General features: G+C 42.3%; 2 protein-coding genes across 3 annotated transcripts in view; one reads left to right on the top strand and one right to left on the bottom strand.

Moving 5' to 3' along the window:
- The window catches only part of RPS6KC1 (ribosomal protein S6 kinase C1), an 85,502-nt gene extending 76,169 nt beyond the window's left edge, over positions 1-9,333 (bottom strand). Inside the window, exons 1-3 of the mRNA XM_057365117.1 lie at positions 9,184-9,333; positions 4,598-4,633; positions 196-316 (exon numbers count right to left, since the gene is read on the bottom strand). Coding sequence (XP_057221100.1) covers positions 196-316; positions 4,598-4,633; positions 9,184-9,288 — 262 coding nt within the window. The 5' untranslated portion in view covers positions 9,289-9,333. The remainder of the gene's footprint in view (positions 1-195; positions 317-4,597; positions 4,634-9,183) is intronic.
- A 2,313-nt stretch (positions 9,334-11,646) lies between these two features.
- Positions 11,647-19,034, top strand: part of ANGEL2 (angel homolog 2) — a 16,757-nt gene continuing 9,369 nt past the window's right edge. The window contains exons 1-4 of one of the 2 annotated variants that reach the window (XM_057365115.1): positions 11,647-11,750; positions 14,238-14,674; positions 16,824-17,077; positions 18,241-18,310. In XM_057365115.1, the coding sequence (XP_057221098.1) occupies positions 14,245-14,674; positions 16,824-17,077; positions 18,241-18,310 (754 nt within the window). In that variant the 5' untranslated portion in view covers positions 11,647-11,750; positions 14,238-14,244. Of the gene's footprint in view, positions 11,751-12,515; positions 12,647-14,237; positions 14,675-16,823; positions 17,078-18,240; positions 18,311-19,034 lie in introns of those variants that run through there. The other variant, XM_057365114.1, reaches the window with a different exon arrangement.

The raw sequence follows: 19,034 nt of genomic DNA, 5'->3' as shown, positions 1-19,034 counted from the left end.
TGGAGGCAATGACATAAATACCTCTTACACATTACAAAAACAAATAAAAGCATCAAGTTATGATGCCAGCACACCTACAAGTTGAGCAGTAAAAGCACAGGGAAAATTTTCCATACAGCTACATAACAAGATGTATATATTATAGATACTGAGTTATCAAAGAATTTCAGCAGGTCAGGAAGAAATTATGCTTACCAAACACTATGGCTTTGGCAAAAGGTGGGAAGAGCTCTGTGTGTCTGTATAGGTTTTTATGAATTTGCCAGAGATCTTTGTGTAGTTTCTTAAAGTCACTGTATCTCTTCCAAACGACTATCTGGAGCAGAGAAACCAGAGAGAAGTATTAGTGAGGTTCACTGTTCACATCATACCACAAATCCATTGGTTTAATCACATCAGACAACTAATTCCAGCAAATTTGTTTAACAAAAATATATAATCTGAACTGTCAACTGTAACAAGCATTAAGAAAGGTCTTTATCTGTCCCCAACCTACATTTTGGCTAATAATACTACAATGCATAGCAAAACATCAAGTAAAAGCTGAAAGGAGTGCAAGGGCAGCACTGCTTCAGTCAATCTGAGATCCAGACCTACACAGGGAGCCAGTAAGAGCAGCAAAAATGCCAGACAGGAGCATTGCACTATCCAAGATTCAGCAGCACACTGTGCCTGGTGCAGCTGCGGGTGTGGGGAAGAGACAAAACAGCAAAAGAGAAATCAATAGAAACAAGGGATTTTTAAAGACAGTRCATTAAGCACCCAGGACTACAAAACAGCTCCTAAGTTGCATATGTGAAGTGTTCATCAGATGGAAATGCAAGCCCCATTTCAAATGTTTTTTTGTAATAACATCAATAAAAAAGAACATGCTCTTTTTGTAATCCAGATAAAAACTCCATTTTAGGAATGTAAAGACAYCATTGGTTTATTATACCAGTTATTCCTGATCTATCCTTTCCAGAAAGAARTAGTCTTCTCCCAGTCAGGTATCTACCTTATCCTTCTTCCATCACATTCTTTCCTTTCAAGAAAGGAAAACCCAGTAGGAAAACCAAGCCAAGGAAAGAAGTAAACAATAAAATTTACACTTCACTGGTAACAGGTTTGTTATCAGGATAAAAAAAACTAAAAAACATTTTTTATATCCTGACCTCGTTTTTGGTCAGACTCACTAAGCCATCACAATAAACCTCAACACTAACGCAAAGTGATTAAAATAGAACAGAAGGAAAAAAACAAAACCCGAGAAGAGACAGCATACATTCAGCAGTTGATTCTGTCGTTGCATCTCAAATGTCTCAATTAACTTAATACAATTAACCACAACTGAAAGCATTCCAGATATTTCTGAATGATTTAATGGGTTGCCTTCTCTTGAGAAATCATAACTGAAAAAGCTGACACTTTTTTCAAGCAAACCAGATTTAAAGCTAAGCAAAAGGYTCAGATTTAAAGCATTTTTGGTTTTTTTTTTCAAATACTGCAGTCAGAGGCCTTCTAACTTTCAGCAGATGCAAGTCCTACCTACAGAACAATGCAGATATAAGGYAAGAGGATTGTGAACAGTGCATATGCAAAGCTTTAGTATGGCAAYACTCCACCCACCTTATAAACTCAGCTACACTGAAACCAGCAGTCCTGATTCAAACTCCCTTATTGGCACACATTTTCAAGACTTAATTACAGCTGGTACTCAGTGAAGTGTAACACACAAGCGAGGAATCTCAAGAAGGCAAACTAGTCATTTTGCTATCAGAAATAATAATTTTTCAATGCTGTATTTCTATCTAATCCAGTAGCCAGAAAGTGGATGATTAGCACTTCTTGAGCAGCACGTATATAGAAACAAAATTGCTTAAGATGGTGAATTSTTTAAACATTAAGTTACTGTATTGTCAGTACTTGGAGACAACATGAAAAGCTGCCAGAAAATGAGAGGATGAGATTTCATTCCACTAAAAAAAGCATTATCTTTCACTGCTACAAATGATCAATAGCCTAAGAGGAAGAAAAAATAAATATCCATAAGTAATTTGCAYAGCAAAAGCAGTCAAGGTTATCGTAAAACCTTTCACAAGCTCATGGAAAACATGCTTTTGCATGCATGTGGCTCCGTGAAGTTAGCAAAGYTCCCACTCCAACACAGTCATTAGAAATTAGATTTGGAGGAAGGACACATTGTACTTTGAGGCCCAACAAAGCATAGCAAGTGTATCACAAAACATATGTTAGACATGTAATGCAGTAAGGTGTTTGTCATGGCTAGAGCCAGTAAATCTCTATTAACTCATGCAACTCATCTGTTCCACAATAAATAAGTCTTTCTCCTAAATAAACAGAAAAAAAATACAAAGGACTACCCTAGATGCAACTGCCTTGCATGTGACGTTGCACCATCAGTCCCCAGAAGAAGGGAAATTAAAGCTGTATCCACTGGCCACTTTCCTCCACACAAAACTTCACATGAATTTCTTTCATTTTTTTGGGAAGGAAGCCCTTACAAGGTTCTCTTCCTTCCTGTTCCAACAACAACAGCTGGGATTACTCTGAGTTGTAACTGGCTGCAGTGGGAGAGATGCTGTGGTAAAAGCTTGTGTCCCAAAGGGCAGCCAAAAGAGGTGACAGAAAACTGCGAGTTGAGGTCACAGCACACAGCCTAATGTGCAGCTGTATATAAGTAATGATTTATTAACATCACAGCAGTGGCATTAAGAGAYTCCTGAAGGAGGAGGCAGGCACAGATAAGTGGTCCTACATGTATGTGTAATGTGGGTAGAGTGAGACAGATCTGAAAGCAACAGGGCAGTCGTGCACAAAATTTTCTCTTCCATTTCTAACTGAGCATTCTTGAAAACCGAGGCACATTTCTTTTCAGTGGGAGCAGGTTAGGGGCATATTCTTTTTCTTTCAAAGGCTGCCCACAATTCTTTTTTTATCCTAAGAGGCCATGTAACAGAAAGGCTCTCAACACATAGGTTTTCTGACTAAATTCCCCCTTATGGCAAGTACAACTTASAATATTCCTTGTGATAACCAACTATTTTCAGATACTTGCTTATAAAAGAATCATACCTAACATGCTATCACATGCAGAATAATTAATTTGGTACAATGCAAGGTAGAACAGGGCAACTATCAAGAAGTTCATCTCATATTCATGTCCTCTTATTGTCTAGAGCATGAGGAACTCTGCATGGGTAACCTACAGCCACAGACCAAAGCAACAGCTAAAAGATATGGTTTTGCTATTGTGTCCAAACTACTTAACATATATTCATGCAATACTCTAGCTGAAAGACACTTACAATATATTTTTCTGATGAATGGACTCATCAACAGCTCTTATAAAGTGCTTTTTCTCACAAATGAAGATTAAGGYAATGGCAGAATGTGCCCATGGATAGGTTCAATTCAGGAGTCTCCCTGGAAAAGGTGAACATCAAGCTACAAACTACAGTAATGCAGTTCTAAACTAGATCCATGACCATCTCTGAGAGGTTATTTTAATCTCCTAGAGATTTCAAAAAAAATGCAAAAAGCACTAATACTCATGYTTGCCTCATTCTCTCTAAAGGTTTCAAAGAAGGATGCAGTAAAGGGGTGTTAGGCATATGAGCCAGTTCTCACCTCTGSCAAGCCACTAATCAGTAAATCATGTTTGACCACACAGAGATGTAATGAATTCATTTATGAGCTCTTCTTTCATCAGCTATGCACATTCTCCTAAACCATAGTAAGAGACTGTGCCAGAAACTGAACATATATGCATATGTTACACGATGTCTGCAAGGCCTTAAGTTTGTGCTTTCAAGGGAAGATTTTATAGGTATATAATAGTAACCAACAGAAAAAAAATACAAATAGGGGGAAAAGAAAGGGTTTCCTACTTAAAAAAAAAAAATCCACAATGCATGTACACATGGTTTATTTTTCTCCCTCAATAAATGCCTCCTGTGACAGACTTCTAAGATATTTCAGAGGCACAAGAGCACCTTATTCAGAGCCTCCTCAGAAGAGGCAAAGAATAAGCAATTTTAAAGTTCTATCAAAGTATATCACTGGAAAAYACTAGAGGAGTCTCAGAGAGATAGGCATAATATATATGACTTGCAGTCCCATCTCTCTCAACTATTCCTGCATTCCTCCATTTTCCCTCTTCACTAATAGACAGTAATGGTGTAGGCTTTTCAGTGAAGTATTGGTTAAAGAGGAAAAGAGTACCTACAGCTGAGACCTAAGACTTGAATTGGGGACTGATCTCTAATTTTACCAGTAGGAGTTAAGTAACCAGCAATTTGCCAATTCCAGCCCTGAAAAAAGAGCTTGCAAAGTTATCAAAGCAGTTTTGTCATCAAAAGACATTTTACTCTGTAAGACTTTGTTTCAAGTCACYATTCATCACTGAGCGATGAAATGCATCACGTTACACTAGATATTGTTTTTAACTATGAAAGCTAAAGACAAATGGAAACATATGAAAACTGTTTGCTCAATCACAATGACCAAACACACAGGAACTACTAAATTACATCAAAGATGCTTCAAAAGGCATAGTGTGATACATAAAGACATTTGCACAACTTTAAACTGTTACCTCCTGGACATCCTCTGGATTTTTTCTTGAAACAATCTGAAAAGCAAAACAAAGATGAAATCACGTAAGTGCCTGGATTTTCAGTTTGGAAAAGTTAAAGAGTAACATACAATAACTTGTTGCTGAAGAGAAAAATCTGGAAAAAGGCAAACAGCTGCATTATCCTGTGCACTCAGAAAGTTTTCATTTGCTTTTAGGAAAGTCTAATACCCAAAGACAACAGGAATTTCAGCAGCAGTCAATCATGATCACAAATGAAGACATATATTCTGGGCAAAATGGCACAAAAGGCATCTCTCAAAAAAAAAGCTATGTAAAGCACATCCCCTATAATCTTYCCAGTCTCTTCCTATTAATTCATATTAGGACCACATTACTCCCCATAAGAAGAGCTCATTAAGGCTACTTGGCTTAATATAAGCTGCACGCAACCTCACTGTGAATGTGAGGATTTGTACTTAGTAAGACAGTATTTCCACTTTACTTACAACCACCACCAGAGCACAGGCACGTGTGACTATCCTTGCATATTTGTTTCTCCTTATAGACTCTTTATCTAATTAATTATAAATTACTTTGTCCAGGGAAAAATTACAGTGAAAATCAGTCTTGGCTGCACACCATAAAGAAACCTGTATGTCATCAGGATTCTTTTTTCTTTAAATAAATATTGATCACGAAAGCCTTTGTAATCCAAGTTTTGTATWGGTTTTATAAACAGCAGTAAGAGCATATCCTCACAAACATACAAACCAAACAGAGACATCCATAATTCATAACTGCAATTATCTTGTGCAAATCAATATATCCTTCATCATAAGAGCCAAAGCTGTTTAACAAAATAATTAGTCTATTGTTAGCTAAAGCAAAATAGAGCATTCTCAATCCAACTGGGACTAYCCTCAGCGACACACCCCAGAATAATTGATGCCCTGAAGAGGTGATGCGTGTAAGAAAGCGTGGGGATCCCACACTACCTGCMCCCCAGAGACTCACACACCATCCCGCCGTACCGCAAGCACCATGCAGCTGTTGCTCTGAGATGGAAGCCACTGAATTTACACTTCCCTCTTGCTAAGTGACAGTAACATACCCTTTGTACTCCCCACAAACTTAGCTCTCTTCCTCCTTCCCATTTTTCAAGAATCCTTGCCAAAGCCTCCGGTACAGATTTTGTACCATCAGTTTACTACAGTGCAGCCACTCATCTTTGACACATTTTGGAGGAGACAAGGCAGAAAAGAGAAGTGTTACCTTTTCTAGCAATCTCCCAAAAGACCTGAAACATTTTCCTCCACAAGTCTAAGTTCTTTCTCTCACCTTGCACACCAAAGTCCTCTTCTTCCAGCGTAGTCTACATTGATAAAACCTTTCTCAACTTTCCCTCACTCTTGAGTAATCTAACGTTTGGCAACTTTACCAAATGTTAACCTTGGCGGCTGTTGTTCTTTGATTCACTCTCTGGCAGCTTTTAAGTACAATTGGTGAAATATTTCTAACCTCCTTTTCTAATAGCTGGCATACTTGATGCAAGGAGTCTGTAGAGCTGGGGGAAGAAAATATCACRGGCATGGCTACACATCACAGAGAACACCAAAGGGCAGACACCAACTGCTTTGCTTTGCAGTTCACCTTTAGTAAAAGCCTTACAACAGTTTTGGCAGMCAGGTAAGTTACCAGATGGGCAGAAGGAGACCCAGAGAGATGAGTAATTACCCAGCCAGTTAGTAAGAATCTGGAATAAAACCCAGAGGCCCTGTTTCACACTTGYTCTTATGTTACACCACCTTCTATATCTACCAGCCATGCCAACTTTAAGTCAGTATGCAATAATTTATCTGTTGCCTTACTTTGTTCTTTATATCCTTTTCTGAAGGTCAGCCTCAGAAGAGGTCTGCTCCTTCCATCCAACCTATAGTCAGCCTAGAGATTTGGCAAAGATGAACCAATCCCCCAAATTTTCCATGTACTTTTTTCAATCCTTTCACAAGGATCAATGCAGTCAGTTCCTTCTGCAAATCTGTGACACAAGGAACCTTAACCTATTTTCAAAAATATCATTAGGATAACCACCAATCAGCTAAGCAATATGTAATTMCTTCACTAGGCTCCGAAAACAGAGATCCTACAAGGATCCTCACCATGAAGAAAAGTATTTCAGATTATCCCATTCTTCATCTGACCTGCAGATATCCAATATAACTCCTCAGAATTTTAAGTATCATTACTAATTGTAATCTTCCAAATTCCCTAAACTTTTATTACTGGCCTATATTTTCAAGTATCATTAAAGAATACCCCTCATTGCTATTACCTCTATCTGTTCCTTAGCATTTGGAAATGGGTATTAAAAAGCCAATATTTGTTTAAGCTTGTTTCCATTTACAATTATGTCACAGTTTACAAGTAAATAAAATAATATATTCTCTGCTATACAAACAAAACTTTTAAGAAAAAGGCTGCAATAAGTATAGATYCCCTTCGCACTCAGAAGAGACTGCATGAGTAGTTATGCCTTGGGCCAGACATTTAGGACACWCTAGACAAGTGCTTTCTCATCCATGATTATTTATCCATCATTACAGTGAAAATTCCTTTAACTTCATTTCACAATGGATTCACTCATATATCACACTAAGGAACCACTAATCTTCACTAACACATACTGACTACTCTAGATCTCAGCCAGAATGATATTCAACACAATGGGAGGATCCACCTCACTTTTTTTCCTGGCGGTCCCCCAAAGCTGCTGAGCTGAATACAGCTGGAGTGCTGTGATATCAACCATGGAGCCAGATCACCACAGGAACAGGAGGGAAGGATAGAAGAAAGAAACAGAAAGGGTACCTCATATGTAGACTAAATCATTTTTAAATCATTTTATTCAATTTCCCAAATCCTTACTTCAAGTACTACACAACAGATTACCAGATAGAGCCCTGCTGAAACAAGTTATTTATACTTCTGCATTTGTGAGCCCAAAGCATTCTTTGCTGCAAAAAAAAATGAAATTATTTTTCACTCTGAGGATTTTAGCTATCAAAACACTGTGCAAAAGTAATGATCTCTGGTTAGGTCAGTTGAATTTGGACAGCTCACAGACTGATCAGCTCCTTGCTCTGTGCTAAATCATGTGCAGTCAGTGCACCACCTGATTCTGCACCGCATCACTTGGAAAGGCACCCGAGCACCCACAGCTTATGGGACAAGGAGAGAGAATGACATCTGTAACTAGTGAGCCACAACTCAATTGTGAACAATTCTACAGAAACCAAAGCATCACAGACAAATTTAACTGGCTTTAGCCAGTAAGAACAAAGTCACCAGAGTAAARTAAGAAGCAGAAGCCTTGGCTCGTTCCTATTAGTACCTATTGCACTGACACAACTTTTTAGTACACACACACTTAGCCCATCAAGAGCTCCTGCAGAAAGATGTGATGGCACTGTTTTCCTCTCTGCCTCTCAGGAAAGCCTTTTTAAATTAAAACGTAATAAGAAAAAGAAACTCTTTTTTTCCTCCTGGCCTAAAATGAATAGTTTAAAAACATTTGTGTTTGGTGAACTTGGATATGTATATTTGACAAAAAAATTAAAATATTATTTACAAGTCATACAAACTGATCACAGGGTAACGATCTGACACACAACATATAAACATATACAGAATGCTGTATTCTTTTAATTAAGAGGAGGGTGCATATGTTGCTCTTACAGGCAGGATGCCTACAGCTGCAGTAACTACAAGATCACAGGTCATCCAAAGAAACTCTGTCTCTCTGTAACACTTTCTGATGCCCTCAATACATCCCATCACACCTGTGGGCTAAATTCCCGCTCCTTTTACATCTATCCCCACATATTTACTTACTCTCCTCCCTTTTCTGGCCTAATAGGAAAGTGGAAGAGACAAGAAAGCAAGGAATTTCCCTAGACAGACAGACAGAGCTTTCAGCAAAGCCAGCACCACACCAGCTCTCGCAATAACTGCGGCAGCTTTCCTGCTTCTCCTGCCAGGCCCGATTCCCCCCGATCCCCCCTGGACCCTGGCGGGCAGGCTGAGCTCCATGTGCGGCTCGGGCAGTGGGCGTGCAGAGCCCACACACTCCGCTCCCTCCCGCCTCCTCYCGGGCTCGCTGCTGCGCTGCGGGGCTGCCAGCAAGGCTGGGCCATCCCGCTGCAACCCATCCACGACATCTGGAGAAGAACGGGGGGGAAAAAAGAACGAGCTGTTTGTTTTTAAGCTACTCTCGCATGCCCTGCAAAGCACAGCACGGAAATAGAGAGTTAACTGCAAAACGTGTCTGAGGCCATTACAACGTCGTGAGGCTACAAGTTTGCAGGAGGCGGCGGGGGCTCGGCGCGGGAGGGGTCGCCGTGTCCCACCTTCCCTCCCTTCCTCCCTCCCGCCCGTGTCTCTCACAGGGGCTTCCACGTCGCGGCCGGGCGTGCCAGGATCCCCGCGGGCACGGCAGCGSCGAGCGCTATTCCGCACCCAGCAGCGGCTTTCCAGACCGAACGCGGGGCAAGGCCGGCCGCGGGGAGCGGCGGGGGCGAGGGGCAGGGCGGCGGCCGCCGACTCACCCGCGCCGTGACCTTGTAGACGGTGTGGCCGCGGGGGTGGCGGCGCGGCTCCGTCACGGTGTAGAAGCGGGCCAGGTCGGCGCCGCGCTCCCGCGGGCTCAGCATCCTGCCGCTGCCCCCGCCGCGCCTCCCGCCTGCCCGGCACAGGCGGAAGCGGCTCCCGGGAACGCCCCGCCCCGCCCGGGCGGTGCCGGGGGGATCGGCCCGGGGAGCCCCGCCCGGCCGGCCCGGGATGCTCGCCTTTGAGCAGCCCCGGATCGCGACCTTTTCCCGGGGCCGAAAGTCCGCGCTGCAGCGATGAGGCCGCGGTGTCACGGCCCRGGCGCTGCAGGCACAGCCCGGTGGCGCGGCAGCCCCGTTCCTGGTGTTGTGTGAGGCCACGGCCCYGCGGGATTTACACTCGGCGGGGACTGACCGCCGAGCCCCGTGCTACCACAGCCCCCCGCGGCCTCTACAAATCCCGAATGAGCCCCTGGTACGCCGCTCCCAGCGTTTGCCGTGGGCTATTTTAAGATATGCTGCCCTAAATCCATAGGCCTATAACGCAGAAATGACTCACGGATTTTAAAGAGGAATGCTAGCAGAAAGGCAAGTTTGATGGTTATTGAGTCACCATGTTTTGTGTGTTGTGTCTCCTTCAGGTTCTTTAAGCTGTACCTGGATTTCTCCCTGTGGATGTGCACACAGGTTCGTGGAATACCTTGGTGTTAGGAAACCTTCCAGGGTTTGAGGAGCATTGCTTCAGTTTTAAGGAGCATAACTTTGTGCTGCAGGGCCTTGTGCTTTCATAAGATTACCGTCGATTTCTTATCTGTCGAGGGATCTATACCAATGCAGATCTCACGCTTCAGATTATATAAACTCTTACAATTTTTTTTTTAAATCGCTGTGCTTTCATTCATTTAATTGCGGGTGTTAAAAAAACAGCTTTTCCTTACCAGGTTATCAATATCTCTGTTCCATGCAGATTTTTTGACATAAAGTATTTAACAATACTTAATTTCATGTCTTTGTGAAAGGTGAGAGTCTCTTGTACAGAAGTTCAGAGAAAGCAAGCATCTCTCCTTGGAGGAACATTTTCTTAAGAGGGAAGAAAGAGGACATTGGTTGTTAGCAGCTCATCACTCACTTATCATCTGAGAGAGCAAGAACGTGTCTTTTATATCTTGTACTGGTACATAGAACTTGATGGAAGTTTTATGTAAGTTACCAGAAGTTTGCAAATTCAAGTACTTGRGGGGAGAGAGTGAATAACTAAAGAGACAAACACATCAGGCTTAGGGAAATGTACAGAGCTGAAAACAGCAAGAGGCAGGGAGAGTGTTCATTTGAAGTTTGCCCAGCCCCTGCACATTTCTAGGCATCTGCTGCTAGCCACGTTTAGAAAGTAGGAAACTGAGCTCAGTGGACCATTGATGTGARCCACCGTGGCTGTTCTTATGTGCAGCGTAATCAATCAAAGCATCCCTCAGTGAGTCAGTAGCCTCCATTCACTGGGGAGTTTCAAAAGCTCAAATGACTCATAAAATAAYTTGGCTTCCACTTACAAATCAGAATTTGGAGATACCTAATTCTGAAGAATATCTTTTCACATAGTATAGCCAACACAAAACAGTAATTAGACAAGAATAAAGAAAATCCACTATTAARTGTTATTGCCTTATTAAGGCTTTTCTAGATCAAGGCAAGAAAATCTAGCAACACTGAAATGAGAGATATCATAATTGCATCATATTAATAGGTTAGGGKTTTTTTTTATCTTCTATTTTGTCGTTACACAACTTTTATGCTTTTCAGCACATCTTCCTTTTCATTAAAACCCAAAGCTTCAGTGATTATTTTTTTTTCAGCATCACTACTGAGATTACTACTATGTAWAAAACCTTTGAAGTGACAGATCAATTTGGATGTCCTGTGCAGGTCAAAATACAGAAAATAACTGCATGCTATGTGTAGATTCTGCTCTCAAAAATAACAGCTGTTGTTTCTGCTATAGCTATGGCATACTGTCTTCTGTCCTAGAAATRCATCTAAAGATAAGCATACAAAATTTAGAAAAGTACAAACCACCAAGACAAGATGGTCTTGAAAACAGAGTTGAGAGATCCTTTACTATAAGTGTATTATAGGGCTAATAGCTTCTCTCTCATATTATATTGTAAAGAAATGAACAGAAAATGGATGGGTATTTTTACTTTTCACCAGTAAGTTGTGTCCAAGAAGTGGAAAACCCAAAGTGAATTTCACACATAACCTAAATAGCGTGCTCATCAYTGCATTACTTCAATTCTAGTCTTCCCTACCTCTCCTGGGAAAACTTCAAATGTTATTTAAAGTCRCTTTTATGGCACATATAAAAGGAATGCAGAGAAAAAATATTTTACTTGATTACAGTTCCTGCGCAGCATCTGCACTATTCAGCACTATAATTTTTCATATGCACTGTGCTATGTTTCATTACAGTAAACAGGGCCAGCATTTACTGTGTCCTCAGAAGACCTCAAGAAAGCGTTTTAAGTGCTTATTCAAGCAACATGGGCAGAGCCAGAAGATTGTTTCTGCAGCTGGTAAGCAGCGGTGGGTCTGTCAGTGGGGTCTGCAGGGCGGGCAGGTCTCCCACCCATCCCTCAGGCCAGGTCTCAGCAGAGCACCTTCGGCTGCATTTTAAAACCTGACGATAATGAAATACTTGTTTGGGTGAGTGGGGTTTGGKTTTTTTTCTGCAAACAATTAGGCGTGGTGCTGCCTCCCTTGAAGTACACGGCACCTTGATATGTACGGCAGCTCTTTCTCAGCCCCTTTGACCCTGCAGGAACACACGGTGACCCCAGGGAGAAGACCACGAAAGGAAACTATCACAGAATATGCTGAGCTGAAAGGGACCCACAGAGATCATCAAAGTCCAACCCCTGGTCCTGCACAGGGCATCCCCATGGGTCACACCATGTGCTTGAGAGCGTTATCCAAATGCTTCTTTAATTCTGCCAGACTTGATGCTGTGACCACTTCCCTGGGCAGTGGTTTACCTTCTGGGTGAGGAAACTACTGCATGAACGCAGTGTTACACCCATGTAAACGCTTAAAAGTCCGCAACCAGGCTGCCTTCATGCCGCCTTTGCTGCGCTCTGGGGCGGGCGCTGCTCCGGAGCGGCCCCCGGGAGGGGAGCGCGGCGCCCCGGGGATGTCACCCGCCCGCGGCCGAGATGGCGCCCGGGCCTCGGCGTCAGCTTCCCGAACCAAACATGGCCGCGGGCCCGGCCCTTGGACTACAAGTCCCAGGAGCGAGCGGGAGGGCGCGGCGCGGCCGCGGCCCGTGCCGGGTACGAGGCGGCGGCGGGGCGGCCGGAGCGCGGCGGGCGGAGCTGGCGCTGCCCTGGGCTGACCCCTTCGGGGGGCGCTGGGTCTGCGCGGGGCCGGGAGCGGGGCCCCCCTGGGCCGGGGCTGTGCCCGGGCCGGCCGGGAGGTAACCGGGGCTGGGGGCGCTGGTGTTAAATGCTCGCCGCTAGGCCGAGCAGGGCCGCGGTAAACACAGCGCGGCGTGGGGCGGTCTGCGGCCGGCGGTGGGCGGCGGTGGGGCCGGGGAGCAGTTTCTCAGCGCTTTTCTGGAAAGGAAGTGTTTCAGGAGGTTTTTGTAAAGGAATGGTGCCTCTTTTTGCTCCATAGTAATGCTGTGGTGTCCTGGGGGGTGATTTGTTTGTGTATCTGCCGGAATACATATGGTGCGCTGTGGTGGAAAAGGGTTGTTTCAGGACAAGCCGGCTTTGCTGAAAGGTGTATTAGCTATTAGTGACCGTCSACAGGAGGGCAGGAAAGATGGGGAAGGGCCTTGAGGGGAATCCATGCGAAGAGCGGCCGAGGTCKTTTAGACTGTTCAGTCTTTAGACTGAAGGGAGAACTCATTACAGTCTACAGCTTCTTCGTGAGAGGAAGAGGAGGGGCAGACACTGATCTCTTCTCTGTGGTGACCAGTGATAGGACCTGAGGGAATGGCCTGAAGGTGTGTCAGGGGAGGTTTAGGCTGGTTATTAAAAAAAAAGGTTTTTCACCCAGAGGGTAGGCAGGGCAGTGGTCACAGCACAAAGCCTGGCAGAGCTCAAGAAGTGTTTGGACAATGCTCTTAGGCACATGATGTGATTCTTGGAGTGTCCTGTGCMGGGCCAYGRGTTAGACTTAATGATCCTTGTGGGTCCCTCCCAACTCAGCATGTTATGTGATTCACTAATTCTGTGTTTCGGCTTATTTGCTCAGCTGGATGGCAGCTGGGAGGTTCTCTTCAGTTCAACTTCAGGCATASTAAGCTTTGTTATCTTTTGCTTGTTAGCTCAAAATACACCTTCTTATTTAAACAGTGGGAAAGCTGGGATAGATTGTTATATTGTCACTCAGCCTTCCTTCCCGAAATTTTATTGAGAGGCAGATTTATTTTTTTCTCTAAAAAAAAATTAAAAAAAAAACCTAACTTATTTTCATGGCTTTAGTTGCTGAGCTGTGGTTTGCCATCCTGGAAAAGAAATTAAAATACAAATTTAGTCTTAAGCTGGTGCTAGTGATGTCTTGACACTTWGTACCTTTATTTCCCTGTCGTGTTGGCATTGGGATTTGAGCCAAATCAGTGSCTTTCCAAGCAAAGTTCTGACTGCTCGCAGGAAATTCTCATTCTTTACTAGTCTTATGATAAAGTTAATGCAGCATGAAAAAATGACCTTTTGTAAAGGTCATTCCTCTGAGTGCTTAAAGATCTGACACTTGAATTCCACAAGGCAAGAAATAAATTGTAAATTGTTATTCTGATGGATAAGGGTTTGGACACTAAATGGCACTTGTAAATCTGAGGAACAGAAAAGGATGCAAGATCACTTTGTAAAGTTCCATTTTGCATATAATTTAGATAAATGCTTAAATATCTTGTAYATAAGTGTTTGAATGTCTTGTATATGTTAACTTGCAGACATGGAATATCTTGTGTAAGTCCTGATCTGATTRCTTGCTTCTACAGCCTTCTACAGATGGCTGGAGTTGTGTGCAAGTGATGAAATTTGTGCTTTTTTTGGTAGACACCCGATGCTGCCCCGCCATGTGCAGAGGCTGGGCAGGGACTGGATCACCCACTGGAATGGCTCCCAGATGCTGGCCTTGAACAGCCCAGTTTCCAGCTGTGTGAGATGGGCCGGACACTATCCTCCATGGGCATCGTTTCCGCTTCCTGTCTCAGCTGATTTCTCAGCAAACTGGAGATTCCCTTCATTTTTTGGACCTTGGAGACAATTTCAGAACTCTAATTGGCATCTTGATAACTACACACAAAGTTGTTGCTTTCACCTACCCAGCCCCAGTATGAAATCTGAGGGAGAAGAACCATTGACAAAGAAGAGAAGACTCAGTGACCAGGATGATACTTCAACTCCTGAGCAAGAAACAAACTTGTCTAATGAGAAGGAGGTATCTTGTCTTTCTGTAGCAGAGAATGAAGAAAAACATAGCRGCAAGAAAGGTACAAGATACTCTTTTCTCATTTTCCATTTTTATTTGTAATGCTTGATACACCGAACAAGTTTGTGTTACGAGCAGTACTGCCTCCTCCTTTTGAGTTAGTGTTTTTCTTGGCACCCCTCTTGACAGGAAAATAYGTCTTAAAAATGGCCCAGTTTTGTAATGCTGTTTAGTTTGTATGGTTGTATTTTGTGTTGTCAAACAGTTTACAAGAATGAGGTTCACTGCACTTGGCAGTAGAACAGTCACTTATGTGAGGGATTGCTCRACCTGGAGAGCCCAGGGCTTGGTTCAGACAACACTCTCTCATGTCACTGTCAGTTGATCATGTGTGTTAAACTTGGAAAATGTAAAAAGCAAGAAGATTTGGCTGACTTAGTGTAGGGCTGAGCTGGACTGGCAGTTGTATTGCTACTACTCTACCTGGGCTCATAAGCCCTGCTGGACCAGAACTGGTTTCTTTCCAGACCAGTTGAGTTATCTATGACCTAGAAAACTGAGAATTAATGGACTAAGATTTAGTGGTGCTTGATTCCAGTGTGATTTTGATTTTGTTCTACAAATGCATTCTGCCGCAGGCATGTTAGCAAGTTTTGTGTCAGGTCACGTCTGACGGGGCAAGCAGCAAGTGTGCTTATCCAGGAAAAAGTGCAGACTTGTCTAGTGGGCTCAGGAACAAACTTCCATGAAACTTCAGAATGTTGGTGTTAGCTTATTACAGTACAATCTTCTACAYAGCATCAAAATATTTTACTGAGTTTTGTGTATATTAACAGTTTTGTCTACTGTRAAACAAATAAAAGGACAGTCAAAAATCACTTCCTTAGCAAAATAAACTGGAAATTGTATTATGACTAAAAAGGGCAATAGATGCATCCCAAACAGATTTTTTGACACAAGTATCSATAAGGCTTAGAAACATCATATCCATCTTCAGGAGCCAAAGGAAGGGAGTTTGCTTTGTGCCTTAATGGCTGAGTCCTCTCTTAACTCTGCTTGACATATATTTATCTGAGAGTGTGGTCGGCATTGTGATCCTTCCTAGTGACCCTTTATAAGGTGATGGTATTTAAAAATACCTGCTGAGGAGCAATGTGGCTTCTCTTCCACCTAGAAACAGAGCTTAAAACCTTGCTGTATTCACTGCAAACACTATAAAGTTCTGAATAGTCTAATCACAGCAATGAAATTTACTACCCAAATAGGACAGATGGTAACAGCTATAGYTGCCGGCTGCCACTGGTTGTTAGCAGAAGTAACTGGACCTCACCTCACTCTCAGATGAATTCAGGGTGATATAAAGGGTGAAAGGCACCTCTGTTCATGAGTTTTTAAGTGGAGAAATACATTTCTTAGAAATTAAGTGGATGCTTAATGATGGGCAGATATGTTCTTAAATTTCATATTAATAGTAAGTATGAAATTAGAAATGGCAGAAATGGCAAAGGAAGCCTTTCCAGAATTTCTTGGTTATTCTGAGACTTACTAATTTCTTGATTTGTCAACTCACTGAGGAATTATTTGGGACCCCTGTAGTAGACCCTGTTGCAGCTTATGGGTGAGTTCTACACAGTCTAGAGGTGATTGATTGATGCCTAATCCTTTGTTAGTCATGAGATCAACAAGATGCCTATATACTGCCATAAAGAGTGTATCCCAGACTGACATACACCATCTCTGCTGAGGAGGCAGTGGCAGAAGGCACTCAACAGACTGCATTTGGCTTCCCAGTTTGACAGTCCTTCTGCTGGAGCAGGGGTATAGTCTGATTGCAACAATCTACTTAGAACATGCCAGTTTCCCACTTTCTAAGCAGTTGAAATCCAGGGCATATAATGTTTTGGTTTTTTTTTTGGGGGGGGGTGGTGTGGTTGTTTCTTTTGGGGTTTTTTGTTTCGTTGTTTGGGTTTTGGGTTTTTTTTGTTGTTTTTGTGGGTTTTTGGGTTCTTTATTTTTGGGGGTTTTTTTACTGATGCTTATATAAAATTCATCTTAAACAGAGGGTCTAAATCACTACTAATTGAATAAGCTTTTGTAATTATTTAAGCAATTTGAAAGACAAATAGTTGTCAGTAGAATGATTTCCAAGAGCAGTAAGAAGTCAAATGGTCTATTACATAACTTTTTCCTGTTTCATGTGCTTTTAACAGGAATCATCAAAAGACATTGGGAATATTTCTGTCAGCAGAGCAAAACAATGAAAATCGCTGAAAACAGAGGCTCTAACCAAAGCAATACAGAAAGTGAGGCAACATTTGATTTTACGGTTATGTCCTACAATATTCTCTCACAGAATTTATTGGAAGACAACTCTCACCTGTACAAACACTGCAGGCAGCGAYTGTTATTCTGGACATACAGATTTCCCAACATCCTACAAGAAATCAAAGAGCTGGATGCAGATGTGAGTAAAAAATGAGCATGTGGATATTTCTTAAAAACTGATAAACTGCAGTAGCAAATTCTGCTACTCGATGTTTTTGAGGATACATAAATTATTTTAAGTCTTAATCAGGAAGTCCATTCAGTAAAATTTTGCTTCAGTCATTGTTCATACCAGCAAAAGTTCAGTGATAGAATCCAACCTGTTTGTGTCAGAAAACAGCACTGGATAAAGGTAGTKGTATTAGGGAAGCCACAGAAAAGCAGCCTTGTACCATTTGAAAAATGCAGTTATGTTAGTATGTAGCCAGGAATCTGGAAATTAAAGTCCCTTTCAAGCACTTCCGTTCTTCCTAATAAATTTATACATACTGTATGCATGTGTCTTTACAATGAGATGCCTTCGATAGAGAGGAGCAGCTGCTGTCAGACACTGGTAGATGCAGGTGCCGTTTCCACAGAGAAATTTCTTGCTAAAGGACATCGATTTTCATTGGTTGAACTGTGACTACAAGAGAAGCAGAGATTTCAGAATGCTGCTTGAAGATTCAGCTCTCCTTTGAGACCTTTAATGAGCTGATGACAGCTGGGCAAATGGAGTGTGYTGCTGCAGTTCAGCAAGCGAGGCAGCTTGGTCCCCTTTGGGATCCCAGTCCTGTATGCCAGTGCTAAGGGGCTGTAAATCTGTGTGTTAYTGCAGTCTGCAGGGAGAAGGCTCAAAGATGCTCACAACTAGAGTTGGACTTCATGATCCCTGTGGGTCCGTTCCAACTCAAAATATTCTGTGACTCTGCGAACTCTCTTAAATTAGTATTTTCAGTCTGATCTTTGGTTCCGATTCTTATTCTATGGAAGCTTGTTTTCCATCCTAGAGTATGCCATTGGCCTCTTCTACCCTCCTCTCTGGCACTAAGCCTTCCCCTGAACTGCTGAGAATGTAGTAGCAGTTTACTATTTTGATTAAATTTAATCTCACCTCTAAAAATAYATGTCTGAGGGTGGGAGGAATTGGGACCTTCTTCATAATCTTAAGGAGCATTTTTTATAGAAGAGTGGAATTATGGAGTCAAAAAGCTTCTGAGTTTGTTTTTTTTTAATACCTGTAAAAACTGGCCAATAGAGATATGCTGTGGTAATGTTTTGATGTGCTTACTAATATATTTTAATTTTAAACCTTTGCCTTAGGTGCTCTGCTTACAAGAAGTCCAAGAAAACCACTATAGAAGAGAGATCAAGTCAAGTTTGGAATCCCTGGGTATGATGAAACTCTTAGGACCAATWCATTGTCTTCTCTCCTGAAGGGGTAACTTGGTACTCTTTGGGAACTTAGTACTAGTTTCCTGGAAAAACTCTCATAGATTACAGAATCAGGTTTTTTGCCATCACATACAACATTGTGTATCCTCTTTTAAAAGTTCATCAGATGCTCTTTTGAAACTACCTTAATGTTTTTTACCAGTATTCTGTTGGGTAGCTCTTCAAGGACATGTTTTTCTGGCTTGAAACCTTCCAAATATCATCACTAAATGTTATCCATGGTCAGTATATATTCATTAGTATTTATAYAAGGGCTGTCAGTCTGAATAGACTGTCTTGTCACTCTCCCTTCTGTGATTTTATGGAAGGAACACRTTGCTAAGGGTTTGATTCCATGGGATTTTAAACTGATCTAAATCTCCTGTGCCCTGCGCTGCCTCCAGGGCCCAGCTTCCATCCTGGCACTGTTTCTTGTCTGATGCCAGGAGGGCGTGGTGAAGGAACAGCACTGCATTGATACTTTTTCTTTCTTGGTTAGTTAAGGTAATCCAACTCCCAAAACTGAATGTTTRCAAAGAAGATAGAGTAATGGYAGTACTGATTGAARTCCACTTGAAACATGAAACAATGCWGTGARGCCWGGCTTGTGTGGGCAAGTGAGCTTATAGCTACTGTACAGGAGGATGCAGAGCTACTTTAGCTCTTTCTTTCCCCATCCCTAA

The sequence above is a fragment of the Malurus melanocephalus genome, unplaced genomic scaffold, assembly GCF_030028575.1.
Source record: "Malurus melanocephalus ecotype Western Australia unplaced genomic scaffold, MMel_1.1 scaffold_48, whole genome shotgun sequence".
In the NCBI taxonomy this organism is placed as follows: domain Eukaryota; kingdom Metazoa; phylum Chordata; class Aves; order Passeriformes; family Maluridae; genus Malurus; species Malurus melanocephalus.
This window is presented reverse-complemented; position numbering and strand designations above follow the sequence as displayed.